The sequence below is a fragment of the Globicephala melas genome, chromosome 17 (assembly GCF_963455315.2).
Source record: "Globicephala melas chromosome 17, mGloMel1.2, whole genome shotgun sequence".
Taxonomy (NCBI): Eukaryota; Metazoa; Chordata; class Mammalia; order Artiodactyla; family Delphinidae; genus Globicephala; species Globicephala melas.
In genome coordinates, this window is record NC_083330.1 from 54,955,468 (window position 1) to 54,973,541 (window position 18,074).

The window sequence follows — 18,074 nt, forward strand, 5'->3', positions numbered from 1 at the left end:
TTGACCCAATTAGAAATCTAAATTTTACTACAATAATTTATAAAGTGAAAATGTAAAATGTCTCAAATTGGCTTTTGCACCTCTACAACATGAGTTTTGAATTAACTTTTAATATTTACTGAAATGCACCAACTGACAAACCCTCACGGCTTTAATCAAAACAGAGGCTCAAGTTATAGTTATTCCTGGGGATCCCACTAAATTTAAATAAGGAGGGCACACCCTATAATCTAGAGGAGTTGTGAAATATAAAGTAGTGAACAAATAAGTATGCTTCATTTTAATCATCAGAACTATTGCACTGCCTAAATATCCCATAGTGGTCATGGAAGAAGCTCTAACCAAAAACATAATAAATTAAACTATATCTTTGGCATTTACAACAGGCTAACAAATTGAGATCCCTTGGACTTTTCGTCACAATTAAAATAGTTAATATGGTTCACTGTATATTAAAACAGGGTCTTCAGGGCTTCCCTGGTGGCACAGTGGTTGAGAGTCCGCCTGCTGATGCAGGGGACACGGGTTCGTGCCCTGGTCTGGGAAGATCCCACATGCCGCGGAGTGGCTAGGCCTGTGAGCCATGGCCGCTGAGCCTGCGCGTCCAGAGCCTGTGCTCCGCAACGGGAGAGGCCACAACAGTGAGAGGCCCGCATACCAGAAAAAAGCAAAAAAACCCAGGGTCTTCAAAGATTGAAGCCCATTGTAAAAGACATTTAGAGAAGGGATATTTATCTCCACTACTTCTTCATTTAATAGCCAATTTGGCTGTTCTTAAACCTGGGAAAAATGAATGGTACCTCACAGTAGTTTACGGCAACCTTAATTCTGTTGTTGCACCCATTAAGGGCCCCGTTATCAATACTATTGAAATTACTGGCCCGATCCAATCACTAGCTGGTAACGTTGTGCTACTATTCATTTGGCTCATATCACCTGCTAAATGCCAATTTCAAAAGCCTCTCAGCTACAGTTTGCCTTCAACTTTGATGGATATGCTTTTTGCTTTCCACTTTGAAGGGACAACTCTACCTGGCTACCCATGAGGTTTTCAACAGCCTAGCCCCTGCACACTGTATTGGTAGGCAAGATGGTAACTGCATCCAACTTTCTCCATGGGCACAGGTGACACCACATCTTCCTTCAAGGAGATTCATTTGCCACGATCATTCAAGACAAACATATACAAAAGAACTTACAAAATGGGGGAGATTTCATTTCCCTACACATGACAGAATGCCCTATCACCTCAGTTAAATCCTGAGAAATTAACTGATCAGTCAAAAGCCACTCCATCCTTGACACCATTAAGAAACAACTATCGACCCTCACGGCACCACAATGTTAAAACAAGCTCAAAATCTTTTAGTAATTTTTGGATTTTGAGGGCAACATAGTTTTCATCTATAACTTTAATTAAGCCCATTTATCCTGTTACTAGTAAACTGGCCTACCTTGAATGGAGCCTCCTACAAAAAAGCGTCTAGAATATTTACAAATTTTAGTACAGCTGGTGCTGCCCCCAGAGACTCCTACACTGTAAAGGCTTTAGCAACCTCCTCTCATGCCTCTTGGAGTCACTGGAGCAATCATAATAGCCATAAGTTGCCCATGGACTTCTGATGCAAGAAGCTCCCTCCTGAAGCCCTATGCCATATGCCATCACAGCAACAATGCTGCATACTGGGATCTCCTGGAAACAGAGGCTCTCACAGGCTCTGAGACCATGGCACTCTGTATCCACCTGCCCATTATGCCTTGGATCATGGAGGTAGCACCCTGTAAGTTTCATATGGCCACTAAGGCCCCCTTCCTAAAATGGAAATGATACATATATATTATAGCCAAACCTAGGCCCTCTGGAATATCCCACCTGTATGAAGGTGTGGCCTTGCCTGTCCTTAGTTCCTTGACAGATAGCATGTTTTTTCAGGCAGTCACTACTCTTCTGAACCCCTTAGCTACCAGAGGAGCTTCTTGGGATCCTGAGTGAATAGCAAAGAAAGTTTCTACATGTTATAGACAGTATGGCCACCATCATCACACATGATTGAACTTCCTAGAGAGCTGTTGCTTTTAATACCTTAACTAAGACATCTCTAATAAAAGATTCAATGATTAGTACAACTGCCCAAACTTTGGGCAGTCAACTTTACACTGACTGCCCTTATCAACAACCAGCTCAGCTGAACATTTCTATAGACCTTTGGGCCACTGCCAATTGCCTGACCATGTGGTCCAATGTTGCCCCTTATCGGGAAAAATTTGGGGGAATCTTGTCTCAGACATACTGAAAATATAAATCAATACCACATGTGTCTCTACACATACTAAAGCCACAATACGGGAGAGACCTTCAAGATGGTGGAGGAGTAAGATGTGGAGATCACCTTCCTTCCCACAAATACATCAGAAATACATCTACATGTGGAACAGCTCCTACAGAACACCTACTGAACGCTGGCAGAAGACCTCAAACTTCCCAAAAGGCAAGAAACTCCGACGTACCTTTGGTAGGGCAAAAGAAAAAAGAAAAAACAGAGACAAAAGAACAGTGACAGGACCTGCACCTCTGGGAGGGAGCTGTGAAGGAGGAAAAGTTTCCACACACTAGGAAACCCCTTCACTGGTGGAGACAGCGGGTGGCTGGGGGGAAGCTTTGGAGCCACTGAGGAGAGCACACAAACAGTGGTGCAGAGGGCAAAGTGGAGAGATTTCCGCACAGAGGATTGGTGCCGACCAGCACTCACCAGCCTGTGAGGCTTGTCTGCTAAGCCACCGGGGCAGGTGGGGGCTGGGAGCTGAGGCTCCGGTTTCGGAGGTCAGATCCCAGGGAGAGGACTGGGGTTGGCTGCGTGAACACAGCCTGAAGGGGGCTAGTGGGCCACAGCTAGCTGGGAGGGAGTCCGGAAAAAAGTCTGGAACTGCCTAAGAGGCAATAGACCATTGTTTCGGGGTGTGCAAGGAGAGGGTATTCAGAGCACCAACTAATCGAGCTCCAGATACAGGCGTGAGCCGTGGCTATCAGTGGGGACACCAGAGATGGGCATGAAACGCTAAGGCTGCTGCTGCAGCCACCAAGAAGCCTGGGTGCAAACACAGGTCACTATCTACACCTCCCCTCTTGGAAGCCTGTGCAGCCTGCCACTGCCAGGGTCCTGTGCTCCAGGGACAACTTCCCCAGGAGAACACACGGCACACCTCAGACTGTTGCAATGTCACTTTGGCCTCTGACCCTGCAGACTCGTCCCATATTCCGTACCCTATCCTCCCCCAAGCCAGAGTGAGCCAGAGCCCCCTAATCAGTGGCTACTTTAAGCCCATCCTGTCTGAATGAAGAACAGATGCCCTACACGCAGAGGCAGGGCCAAATCCGAAGCTGAACCCCAGGAGCTGTGTGAACAGATAAGAGAAAGGGAAATTTCTCCCAGCAGCCTCAGGAGCAGTGGATTAAATCTCCACAATCAACTTGAAGTATCCTGCATCTGTGGAATAACTGAATAGGCAACGAATCACCCCCAAATTGAGGCAGTGTACTTTGGGAGCAACCACAGAATTGGGGTTTGCTTTCTGCATCTAATTTGTTTCTGGTTTTATGTTTATCTTAGTTTAGTATTTAGATTTTATTATCATTGGTAGATTTGTTTATTGATTTGGTCACTCCCTTCTTTCTTTTTTGGTTTTCCTTACTTTTTATTTTTTTAAATGTTTAATATTTTAATTTTTTATTTTAATAACATTATTCTATTTTATTTATTTTTTCATCCTGCCTCCCTGCCTCCCTCCCTCTCTCTCTCTCTCTCTCTCTTTCTCTCTTTCTTTCTTTCTCTTTTTCTCCCTTTTCTTCTGAGCCATATGGCTGACAGGGTCTTGGTGCTCCAGCCAGGTATCAGGCCTGTGCCTCTGAGCTGGGAGAGCCAAGTTCAGGACATTGGATCACCAGAGACCGACTGGCTCCACGTAATATCAAATGGTGAAAGCTCTCCCAGAGATCTCCATTCCAATGCTAAGACTGAGCTCCACTCAACAACCAGCTAGCTACAGTGCGGGACAGCCCAAGCCAAACAACTAGCAAGACAGGAACACAATGCCACCCATCAGAAGAGAGGCTACCTATAATCACAATAAGGTCACAGACACCTCAAAACACATCATTGGAAGCAGTCCTGCCCATTAGAAAGACAAGATCCAGCCTCATCCACCAGAACACAGGCACCAGTCTCCTCCACCAGGAAGCCTACACAACCCACTGAACCAATCTTAGCTACTGGGTGCAGACACCAAAAACAACAGGAACTACAAACCTGCAACTGGCAAAAAGCAGACCCCCAAAACAGTAAGTTAAGCAAAATGAGAAAACAGAGAAACACACAGCAGATGAAGCAGCAAGGTAAAAACCCACCAGACCAAACAAATGAAGAGGAAATAGGCAGTCTACCCAAAAAAGCATTCAGAGTAATGATAGTGAAGATGATCCAAAATCATGGAAACAGAATGGAGAAAATAAAAGAAACATTTAACAAGGACCCAGAAGAACTAAAGAGCAAACAAACAATGATGAACACAATAAATGAAATTTTAAAATCTCTAGAAGGAATCAATAGCAGAATAACTAAGGCAGAAGAGTGGATAAGTGACCTGAAAGATAAAATAGTGGAAATAACTACTGCAGAGCAGAATAAAGAAAAAAAGAATGAAAAGAATTGAGGACAGTCTCAGACCTCTGGGACGACATTAAATGTACCAATATTTGAGTTATAGGGGTCCCAGAAGAAGAAGAGAAAAAGAAAGGGACCGAGAAAATATTTGAAGAGATTATAGTTGAAAACTTCCTTAATATGGGAAAGGAAATAATCAAGTCCAGGAAGCACAGACAGTCCCATACAGGATAAATCCAAGGAGAAACATGCCAAGACACATATTAATCAAACTATCAAAAATTAAATATAAATAAAAAATATTAAAACAAGTAAGCAAAGGAAAAACAACAAAAAAACATACAAGGGAATCCCCATAAGGTTAACAGCTGATCTTTCAACATAAACTCGACAAGCCAGAAAGGAGTAGCAGGACAGTTTTAAAGTTATGAAAGGGAAAAACCTACAACCAAGATTACGCTATCCAGCAAGGATCTCATTCAGATTTGACGGAGAAATTAAAACCTTTATAGACAAGCAAAACTTAGGAGAATTCAGCATCACCAAACCAGCTTTACAACAAATGATAAAGGAACTTCTCTAGGCAGGAAAGAGAAGAAAAGAAAACAACTACAATAACAAACCCAAAACAATTTAGTAAATGGTAATAGGAACACATATATTGATAACTACCTTAAATGTAAATGGATTAAATGCTCCAACCAAAAGACATACACCAGCTGAATAGATAGAAAAATAAGACCCAAACATATACTGTCTGCAAGAGACCCACTTCAGACCTAGGGACACATACAGACTGAAAGTGAGGGGTTGGAAAAAGATATTCCAGGCAAATGGAAATCAAAAGAAAGCTGCAGTAGCAATTCTCATATCGCACAAAATAGACTTTAAAATAAAGGCTACTACAAGAGACAAAGAAGGACACTACATAATAATCAAGGGATCAATCCAAAGAAGAAGATATAACATTATAAATATATATGCACCCAACATAGGAGCACCTCAATACATAAGGCTAATGCTAACAGCCATAAAAGGGGAAATCGACAGTAACACAATCACAGTAGGGGACTGTAACACCCCACTTTCACCAGTGGACAGATCATCCAAAATGAAAATAAGTAAGGAAACACAAGCTTAAAATGATACATTAAACAAGATGGACTTAATTGATATTTATAGGACATTCCATCCAAAAACAATATACACTTTCTTGTCAAGTGCTCATGGAACATTCTTCAGGATAGATTATATCTTGGGTCACAAATCAAGCCTTGGTAAATTTAAGAAAATTGAAATTGTATCAAGTATCTTTTTTGACCACAACACTATGAGACTAGATATCAATTATGGGAAAAAATCTGTAAAAAATACAAACACATGGAGGCCAAACAATACACTACCAAATTACCAAGAGATCAGTGAAGAAATCAAAGAGGAAATCAAAAAATACCTAGAAACAAATGACAATGAAAACACGACAACCCAAAACCCTTGGGATGCAGCACAAGCAGTTCTAAGAGGGAAGTTTATAGCAATATAATACTACCTCAAGAAACAAGAAACATCTCAAACAACCTAAACTTACACAAAAAGCAATTAAGGAAAGAATAACAAAACCCCCACAAAGTTAGCAGGAGGAAAGAAATCATAAACACCAGATCAGAAATAAATGAAAAAGAAATGAAGGAAACAATAGGAAAGATCAATAAAAGTAAAAGCTGGTTCTTTGAGACGATAAACAAAATTGATAAACCATTAGCCAGGCTCATCAAGAAGAAAAGGAGAAGACTCAAATCAATAGAATTAGAAATGAAAAGGAGAAGTAACAATTGACACTACAGAAATACAAAGGATTATGAGAGACTACTACAAGTAATTATATGCCAATAAATGGACAACCTGGAAGAAATGGACAAATTCTTAGAAAAGCACAACGTTCTGAGACTGAACCAGGAAGAAATAGAAAATATAAACAGACAAATCACAAGCACTGAAATTGAGACTGTGATTAAAAATTTTCCAGCTAACAAAAGCCCAGGACCAGATGGCTTCACAGGCAAATTCTATCAAACATTTAGAGAAGTGCTAACACCTATCCTTCTCAAACTCTTTCAGAAAATTGCAGAGGAAGGAACACTCCCAAACTCATTCTATGAGGCCACCATCAACCTGAGACCAAAACCAGTCAAAGATGTCACAAAGAAAGAAAACTACAGGCCAATATCAATGATGAACATAGATGCAAAAATCCTCAACAAAATACTAGCACACAGAATCCAACAGCACATTAAAAGGATCATACACCATGATCAAGTGGGCTTTATCCCAGGAATGCAAGGATTCTTCAATATACACAAATCAATCAATGTGATAAACCGTATTAACAAATTGAAGGAGAAAAACCATACGATCATCTCAATAGAGGCAGAAAAAGCTTTTGACAAAATTCAACACCCATTTATGATAAAAACCCTCCAGAAAGTAGGCATAGAGGGAACTTACCTCAACATAATAAAGGCCATATATGACAAACCCACAGACAACATCATTCTCAATGGTGAAAAACTGAAACCATTTCCTCTAAGATCAGGAACAAGACAACGTTGTCCACTCTCACCACTATTATTCAACATAGTTTTGGAAGGTTTAGCCACAGCAATCAGAGAAGAAAAAGAAATAAAAGGAATCCAAATTGGAAAAGAAAAAGGAAAGCTGTGACTATTTGCAGATGACATGAAACTATACATAGAGAATCCTAAAGATGCTAAAGATAAACTCTTAGAGCGAATCAATGAATTTGGTAAAGTAGCAGGAAACAAAATTAATGCACAGAAATCTCTTGCATTCCTATACACTAATGATGAAAAATCTGAAAGAGAAATTAAGGAACACTCCAATTTACCATTGCAACAAAAAGAGTAAGATACCTAGTAATAAACCTACCTAAGGAGGCAAAAGACCTGTATGCAGAAAACTGTAAGACACTGGTGAAAGAAATTAAAGATGATACAAACAGCTGGAGAGATATACCATGTTCTTGGATTGGAAGAATCAACATTGTGAAAATGACTATACTACCCAAAGCAGTGTACAGATTCAATGCAATCCCTACCAAACTACCAGTGCCATTTTTCACAGAGCTAGAACAAAAATTTTCACAATTTGTATGGAAACACAAAAGACCCCAAATAGCCAAAGCAATCTTGAGAAGGAAAAACGGAGCTGGAGGAATCAGGCTCCCTGACTTCAGACTACACCACAAGCTACAATAATCAAGACAGTATGGCACTGGCACAAAAACAGAAAGATAGATCAATGGAACAGGATAGAAAGCCCAGACATAAACCCATACACATATCGTCACCTTATTTTTGATAAAGGAGGCAAGAATATACAATGGAGAAAAGACAGCATCTTCAATAAGTGATGCTGGGAAAACTGGACAGCTACTTGTAAAAGAATACAGAAAAATAAACTCAAAATGGATTAAGGACCTAATGTAAGGCCAGATACTATCAAACTCTTAGAGTAAAACATAGGCAGAACACTCTATGACATAAATCTCAGCAAGAGCCTTTTTGACCCACCTCCTAGAGAAATGGAAATAAAAACAAAAATAAACAAATGGGATCTAATGAAACTTAAAAGCTTTTGCACAGCAAAGGAAACAATAAACAAGATGAAAAGAGAACCCTCAGAATGAGAGAAAATATTTGCAAATGAAGCAACAGACAAAGGATTAATCTCCAAAACATACAGGCAACTCATGCAGCTCAATATCAAAAAAACAAACAATCCAATCCAAAAATGGGCAGAAGACCTGAATAGACATTTCTCCAAAGAAGATATACAGAGTGCCAACAAACACATGAAAGAATGCTCAACATCATTAATCATTAGAGAAATGCAAATCAAAACTACAATGAGATATCACCTCACACTGTTCAGAATGGCCAACATCAAAAAATCTACAAACAATAAATGCTGGAGAGGGTGTGGAAAGAAGGGAACCCTCTTGCACTGTTGGTGGGAATGTAAATTGATACAGCCACTATGGAGAACAGTATGGACGTTCCTTACAAAACTAAAAATAGAACTACCATATGACCCAGCAATCCCACTACTGGGCATATACCCTGAGAAAACCATAATTCAAAAAGGGTCATGTACCACAATGTTCACTGCAGCACTATTTACAATAGCCAGGACATGGAAGCAACCTAAGTGTTCATCGACAGATGAATGGATAAAGAAGATGTGGCACATATATACAATGGAATATTACTCAGCCATAAAAAGAAACGAAATTGAGTTATTTGTAGTGAGGTGGATGGACCTAGAGTCTTTCATACAGAGTGAAGTAAGTCAGAAAGAGAAAAACAAATACCGTATGCTAACGCATATATATGGAATCTAAAAAAAAAAGGTCATTAAGAACCTAGGGGCAAGAAAGGAATAAACACGTAGACCTACTAGAGAATGGACTTGAGGACACAGGAAGGGGGAAGGGTAAGCTGGGACCAAGTGAGAGAGTGGCATGGACATATATACACTACCAAATGTAAAACCAATAGCTAGTGGGAAGCAGACACATAGCACAGGGAGATCAGCTCGGTGCTTTTTGACCACCTAGTGGGGTGTGATATAGAGGGTGGGAGGGAGATGCAAGACTGAGGAGATATGGGGATATATGTATAGGTGATTCATTTTTTTATAATGCAGAAACTAACACACCATTGTAAAGCAATTATACTCCTATAAAGAGTTTTAAAAAAAATTAAAAAATAAAGCCACAATACAAGGCCTCACCAAGACAGTCCATGTCATTTACAGAGTTCTAATCATTATTGATAGTGATCAAGGCACTCATTTCACTTCTCACCATACTGCTGAGCTCTAGAACAAGGTAGTCAATGAATTTTCATCTCCTTTAGTAAATGGATGCAGGTCTCACACAGTGCCATTGTGGCTTTAAACAAGTTCAAATGTGGCACATTTCACTCAGTCAGACACTAACAGTGAATTGTGATGAAGGTGATCATCTTTGATCTTTAACTGCTAACAAGTTTCAAGCTCTCCTCCATCCCCCAGTTTCCCTTTTGCCTGATATCTGGGGCAAGCTGACAAGAAAGCCTGTGTGCATTCTCCTTTACAACCTTTGGGAAGTTGAAACCTCACAAGCCCTGACCATCATGTGGGGGCTTTCACTCCAACACCACCCCTATAAAACCCAAAGCCAGTCAGTTTTCTTTGCTCCCTTAAGCAATTTTGGATCTGCTTGGATCCAGTCTTGGTTACTTCCCTGCTCTTCTCAGAAAGCCTCGTTATATGAGTAATACATCCTTTTGTACCCTCTTGGTCTTGTGTGGTATCATGAGTCTTGACATCTGAATCAAATCTGAATGGGGGATCCTGTTCTATCTGTCACCAAACATGGCTTCAAATCTAATTATAGAAATAGTAACCAAATAATTAAATAATATGATTATAAATATATATGATAATTACATTTTCCTAACCCTAAAATGTTAGGCTCAAAAAAATAAGAGTTTCCTTTCTTACAGGCACACAATTAACAAAGTCACTTCTGCATATTGACATTAACACAATCATCAATTTAAGAGTAAAAGAGCTCCCTTTTCTTTTCAATTGCTCTGTATCTAACAAGTGATGATAAAGAGCAAATATAAATATCGAATAAACACACATTTTGTGAACATTATTTGTCATTGTTAGATAAGTAAATTCAATATTTAGAAAAGACTAATCATTGAATTTGATGCAATTGCACTGTTAAAAAATAAAGTGTCATACACTTTAAATATAAATTATAAATAGCCTTGAATGACTGTAAGAGTTCATTCAATACTGAAAACTTCACACCAGGAAAAAACAGAATGCCAATAAAATGATTTAGTGACTTAATGAGAATATAAAAAGAATCTCAAAACAATTTGTCACTAAAATATGGGGAAAATTAATGACAATAAATTATTGAATTAAGTATAAAGACAGGTAATAAAAACATAAACTATGTAAACAATGCTGAATAAAATATGTCATTTGAAAACACCTAAATATAAGATCAGAAGGCAAATGGTCAACAACAAGGGATTAATCTCCAAAATATACAAACAGATCATGCAGGTCTATGTCAAAAAGACGAACAACCCAATCAAAAAATGGGCATAACATCTAAAAGGACATTTCTCCAAAAAAAGACATACAGATGGCCAAAAAGCACATGAAAAGATGCTCAACATCACTAATTATTAGAGAAATGCAAATCAGAATTACAATGAGGTATCACCTCATACCAGTCAGAATGGCCATCATCAAAAAAATCTGCAAACAATAAATGCTGGAGAAGGTGTTGGGAAAAGGGAGCCCTTCTACACTGTTGTGGGAAAGTAAATTGGTACAGCCACTATGGAGAACAGTATGGAGGTTCCTTAAAAATCTAAAAATAGAGCTACCATGTGATGCAGCAATCCCACTCCTGGGCATATATCTGGAGAAAACCATAATACAAAAAGACACATGCTCCCTAATGTTCATTGCAGCACTATTTACAATAGCCAGGAAACGGAAGCAACCTAAATGTCCATCGACGGAGGAATGGATAAAGATTTGGTACATATATACAACAGAATATTACTCAGCAATGAAAAAAGAATGAAATAATGCCATTTGCAGCAACATGGATGGACCTAGAGATTATCATTCTAAGTGAAGTAAGTCAAACAGAGAAAGACAAATATCATATGATATCACTCATATGTGGCATCTAATTTTAAAAATGATATAAATGAATTTATTTACAAAACAGAAACAGACTCACAGATTTTGAAAACAAAGTTATGGTTACCAAAGGGGAAACGTGTGGGAGAGAAAAATTAGGAGCTTGGGATTAACATATACACACTACTCATATAAAATAGATAGCCAACAAGGACCTACTGTATATCACAGGGAACTCTACACAATATTCTGTAATAACCTATATGGGAAAAGAATCTGAAAAAGAATGAATATATATATATGTATAACTGAATCACTTTGCTGTACACCTGAAACTATCACAACATTGTAAATCGACTATATGCCAATAAAAGTTTAAAAAAAGGCAAATGGTCAAATATATGCCTGAGTTTTAAAGGAGAATATACACAGAGCAAAAGAACGGCTATCAGTTTTAACATAAAAGATGAGACTAGTCAGTTAACCTTCCATATGCAGGTCATAACTATATTGGTGCACCTTAAAAAGTCCATATATACATATATATACACACATATATACATTTATATATAGTGTGTGTGCATCTTAGTTTCAATCCATTTTGCTTTTTCCTTCTAAATACTAAGGCAACCTAAATTTTTAAAGACTACTTTTCAGAGAATAACAGTTTCACACAGAAATGTGAAAGATATATTGTAAAAATAAATTGCATTTTACAATCCTTAAGTGATTTCTTAAGTCTATAAGATGGAAAGGAAGTACTAAATTTAATGACTATAATAAGAATTAATGAGATGGTTGTTAACAGATCATGATCAGTTTTAATATAATATTACAATAAAGTTTGAAATTAATTTAAAAAAAACCAGCTATAACCCTATATTGTAGGCAATGTCACAGGGAAAGATGTTTCTAGATTGACTGGAGGAAAAATACTACAGTGGGAGATAGGATAGAAAATGGTTGCAAATAACAAATATAAAATATGTGGAATTAGGATAAAAGCTTAAGATGATGACAGCTAATTTAAAGATAAAACAAAACAAAAATCCTCTCCCACAGCAATACACAAAAGGTTTTAGTAACTCTATGTCCCTTGTACAGAGTAGACTAGACTGACAATAACTCTGTGATTTAGGGATTCATGACTTTGAAACCTATCCAACCAAGAGTCTACACCAAGAACAAAAGATGTGAGAGAGGGCATCTTAACTGGGAAATCTAAGAAGGAAAACCTGAAGTGGTTTTCATGCACACTTCCAAGATCCCACTGTGAAAGCTAATCTTGGGAAAGAGTAAGTTTTGTATCCTAACAAATATGCATTCATAATGGGTCTTTTAGGAGGTGAGACTATCTGGAAGGCTAAACACAAAGTTAAGTCACCACAGACTATCCTTGGATTTCCTCAAGGTGCTTAACATGTTGGAATTCTCCAAGAAATCTGAATGTTAGTTTACATTCTACACAGTAAGGAAGGACTTACTTAAGCAAGGAAGGACTCTTCCCTAGGGTCTGCAGAGGGAGTGTCATGCTACTGATACCTTGATTTCAGGGGCCTAGCCTCCAGAGCTGTGAGAGAAAAAATCTCTGTTGTTTTAAGCCACTAAATTTGTGGTACTTTGTTATGGCAGCCCTAGGACACTAATATATTTCTTTTACAGATACTCCCCGTAATGTAAAGAGCAGGTGATAGAAGGGGAAAAGGGGAGGGAGATCAGAAAGTGATGATAATTTCACAAGGCAATATTCCATGTGAAACTAATTCAGGTACGATACCAATTAGGAATCATTTCTCCTGAATTATAGTTTTAAGAGGACTTCCAGGTTTTTAAAATCCCATCTCCTTACATTGCTTCAAGGATCTTGCTTTACCAATTGGTCCATCTAAAATCTTCAATTTTGCCCCCCCACTACTATTGTTCTCTTGAGCTTTAAAGTAAAAACTCCATTATCTTCTACCCCAAGAGAAAACAGTCAAAAACAAACATTAGCCTCTGACTAGTATGCTACTTTAGCTATCACCCTAACTCTTTCTGTTTTATCTCAGCCAAGATTATTGAAATAGAAGTTCACAACATTTTCCCCAATTTTACTAACCACCCCCTCCCTGCAATATGATTTTGGCCCCTACACTATAGGTATAAATACACAATATTAATAAAAATATTTTCCATCTAACAATGTCAACAGTTTTCTTATATTCTAAAGCATCTTACCTATACCAAGTTCAAAATAATAAAATTGTCTGCCATGTTTTTGGCACTTAAAATTAATGTATGAAGAACTTTAGTAACCAAACCATCAGGGGAAACAACTTATAATTTAAAATTGAAAGATGAAGGAAAATTAAAACTTATTTTATTAATAGATAAAGTAGGGCATTTTTTGTTTTTGGCCACACCGTGTGGCACATGGGATCTTAGTTCCTCAACCAGGGATCAAACCCGTGACCCCTGCAGTGGAAATGCGAAGTCTTAACCACTGGACTGCCAGGGAAGTCCCAAGTGGGGTATTTGTAAACCAAAAAAATCCAAGTGAAATAGTTTAACTGTTAGAAGAAAGACAGCAAAATATCAATAACTGATCCATAATTGTTATTTTTCTAAGTATTTAAAACAACTTGAATCCTTCAGAATGAGTATTACCAAAGTAACCCTAATATCTGAAGTTGAAATGAAATCCAATGATGCTGATGAAAGCGTTATGAATTCATGATTCTCTTATCTAGAAAAACTGAAAGATAGGAATTCACCGACAAAATAGTATTCATTAAATCAACTAGTAGAGTCACGTTATGTGCACATTTAATTGATATGAATTCAAATCTACGCTGGGCAAAAATAAATAAATGAAAGTAATTTGGTATTAAGTGACCTGTAAGAAACCAAACTAGCTCACTAGCTCACACTGCAAATTACAGTGTTATCTTTCTAACACTGGAGGAAAAATGTCCTGTTAGAATTATTGAAATAATATGGCTTTAAAAAAACCATGTAGGTGATCTTCTATGGTTGATTTAAGGTATTTCATGGTTAATGTTGATTCTATATGATTTTCTCCTTACATAATGACTTTAGAACCTTAACCCTTGTAAAAAACTGCTATCCCAATATACGAACTGAGTGTATTGACAGATCTTATGCTAAATGATTTTAAGAATTAAACTCTAAGAGTGTCAGCATATAAAAGATATGGAAAGAACGGACTTGAGGTTATGGGGAGGGGGAAGGGTAAGCTGTGACAGGGCGAGAGAGAGTCATGGACATATACACACTAACAAACGTAGTAAGGTAGATAGCTAGTGGGAAGCAGCCACATGGCACAGGGATATTGGCTCGGTGCTTTGTGACAGCCTGGAGGGGTGGGATAGGGAGGGTGGGAGGGAGACGCAAGAGGGAAGACATATGGGAACATATGTTTATTATGTATGACTGATTCACTTTGTTATAAAGCAGAAACTAACACACCATTGTAAAGCAATTATACCCCAATAAAGATGTTAAAAAAAAAAGATATGGAAGAAGAAATGATTATAATTTGGGATAAATGACAAGAAAAGGGAAAAAGTGAGAAGTATGATATGCTATGAAGTGATACCAAAAAGTCATAAAACAGAACTCATAGTGGCAACAGAGAGAAATTATGGCAAAGAGAGAATGAGAGGAAGAAGAAGAAAAATAGAAATTTGATCTGCAGAGATCCAGTAACTGTTGCTTGATTATCTCACATTAAAGAGGTAAAGGTAGGGACAGGAAGAAATCTATGATGATCAGTAGTTTTTAATTCCTCTACTCTGCTCCCAGAAAATTTTAAGTGATCAATAGGTGGTTGGATAGTCACTGGAGATATAAAGCACAAAGTATTTGTTTTCATGCTTTAATTACATAATAGAAATGTTTTATTTTTAGCCAGGCTACTCTTAAGACCCTAGGGCAATCCAGTAATCCAGGTCATGTTTTGGGGGCGATGAGAGTGCCTATGAATGTGAACATAAAAAAAGTGTGTCTGGGCTTCCGTGGTGGCGCAGTGGTTGAGAGTCCGCCTGCCGATGCAGGGGATGAGGATTCGCGCCCCGGTCTGGGAAGATCCCACATGCCGCCGAGCGGCTGGGCCCGTGAGCCATGGCCGCTGAGCCTGTGCGTCAGGAGCCTGTGCTCCGCAACGGGAGAGGCCACAACAGTGAGAGGCCCGCCTACCGCAAAAAAAAAAAAAAAAGTGTGTCTGTATGTGCACTCGTGTGTGTATGACTTACTATGTTATTATACCAATCACTTGCATATTTTTTATTTAATTATAAAATAACCCTAAGAAATAGACATTTACCACTTCTATTTCAGAGATAAGAAAAGTAAGACTCAGGCAGATGATGTAATTACTCCAGTGAAAAAGAGTAAATTGAGTTGTGTTCTGAATCCAGAAATCTGACTCCAAAGCTAGCATTCTTAAACCCAATAGTATGAACTATGTAAGATATCATATATACATATATTTTTTTTTCTCGTTTACTACTAACAACAGCTCTGCTCCATAGACATAATGATCCCTGCTTTACAAATAAAGAAACTGAGTCTCAAAAAAGATTATGTAACTTGTCCAAAGATATATAGCTAAGGTGTGACAAGTTGAAACTAGAATTCAGTCTGTTTGACTCTGAGTAGTTTGAAGTAAAGAATGATGCAACATTTATAAAAACAAAATTAGTTTCCTTACTAATAAATCAAAGTGCATTTGATTTTACCCACAGATAATCCAAAAGGACTTGTTTAAAAAAAAATTAGTGTTAAAAACCACCAATTATTAGTTGCATTATTTCATATTAAGATAATTAAATTTAACTTATATTAACTCTGCTAAAATAAAGATTCCATTCATTAGGAATCTATTAATTTAATTTTATTTTAATCAGTACTTTTTTCTTCTCTTTTTGAACATACATGCATACATATATAGGATACTGTAAAATACCTCCAGGTGACCAAATGTTTATGCGTCAGAAAAGGAAATGCCTGATTTTCTTCCTTTTCATTCCTTTGATTGCATGACATCCCAAGAACAAGTATAAAAGAACAAATTAATGGTTTCCAAAGAGGACTCAGATAGCCATGCAGTCTCCTGGACTAGCATTGCTAGGATTCTGTCATCAACCATGTAATATTTTTGGCAGCTGGGGCCTATAAACCCCTCTAGCAAGGCAAGGACTCTCTTGGGCACAAAAGGCAACAAAATAAAATAAAATAAACATGATTAAGTGGATGATGTTTTTCCTTCTAAACTGTTATTCTCTTCACAATTAAAGAACTCAACTCTGATTTAACCGATCACATGCTAAGAAGAAGAAATAGTTTGGAGAAAAGAAACAGACACCTTGCTAATGCTAACATCATCAATTCTATTTTAAGGTTAAAATAAAAGGTTTAGTACTTCCCTTCTGATGACAATGTTCTTTTAAGTAAGTTGAGGATCTTGGACTTGTTTCAGAACAGAGAAAAGGAGGGTATATAGAGCATATATAGGTAATATCTCATTATAAGAAATTGGACTGGAAGCATCAGCTTATTTTATAATCAGCAGAAACATTAAGTCAATATGTGATCCAACAATCTTGATATGATCAAATCTAGGTCCTTCTGCTATAACACTTGTCATCCTGACTCAGACATTCATTTCACAGCAAATCCTTTACCATGTAACATGATGCTGTAAATCTAAATTCTAGAAGTCTAAACATTCAGCCTCTCTCCAACAGTTTACTGCTCACTAAATTTCCTTTGCCTATCCATCCATAAAGAGAGCTAAATCTGGGTTAGATCCAGCTGGATTTCAGATCCAAAACCTTTAGAAGCCAGGTAAGTGACTTCTAAGACTTGTGATCAAGGAGATGTGAAGGCAGCAAAGGACACATTGTCTTCTCAGTGCCAATGCAGAACAGATTGTCAGGTTGACAAGATGAGCTGAAATGTCCTTTGCTGTCTTTTTATATTCCTTGTTGTCCCAGAAACTAGGTGCCTAAAACCAAAATCTTTTCTTTCTGGAAATGTGTTAATAAAGTATAAAACTGATATGATTGTTTTGTACATATTATTGTCATTATTATAAAGTTCTATATTTGATTTTATGCATATTTTGCAGAGCAGACTTTGCTTTATGCTCTGGTAATTTCCCATTTTATGAAATTCCAATATGAAGGCACTTGCAAGGTTACTGGATGTACTTATTTTTAAAAATTAAAAACAATCCTGTTTTCATTTTTATATTGTTGTTCACCTGTGCACTTGACTATAAATTCAAAATGAGTAAAATAACCTTAAAATTTTATTATTACAAAGCTACTATCTAAAAAAAATTGTAAAGTACTTTATGAATAGTAAATATTTTCATTAAAAAACAACTAACATTTTGATAGCATATAGTGAAAATAAAGCATGTCTGGAATGATACTCTATATGATGAGATGTATCTTACTTACCAAACTCCTTGGGAACTGCTATAGAATAAACACAATTATGTCCCACACTGTAATTTTTTGGATAGTTTGGTGATAGAACAGTGCCTTCTGAACCTGTAGAACGACTTCCACAAGGTGCTGGAAATAAAAAAAATGTTTAAAAAATATTATTTTTAGAAAAACATTTAAAAATTCATACTATGACTATTTTCATGCTATAAAAATT

General features: G+C 37.4%; 1 protein-coding gene across 2 annotated transcripts in view; it reads right to left on the reverse strand.

The window, feature by feature from the left end:
- Nucleotides 1-18,074, reverse strand: part of CSMD3 (CUB and Sushi multiple domains 3) — a 1,079,985-nt gene that overhangs the window by 229,715 nt on the left and 832,196 nt on the right. For both annotated transcript variants that reach the window (XM_030875636.2, XM_030875634.2), the window contains one exon: nt 17,870-17,986. In XM_030875636.2, the coding sequence (XP_030731496.1) occupies nt 17,870-17,986 (117 nt within the window). The remainder of the gene's footprint in view (nt 1-17,869; nt 17,987-18,074) is intronic.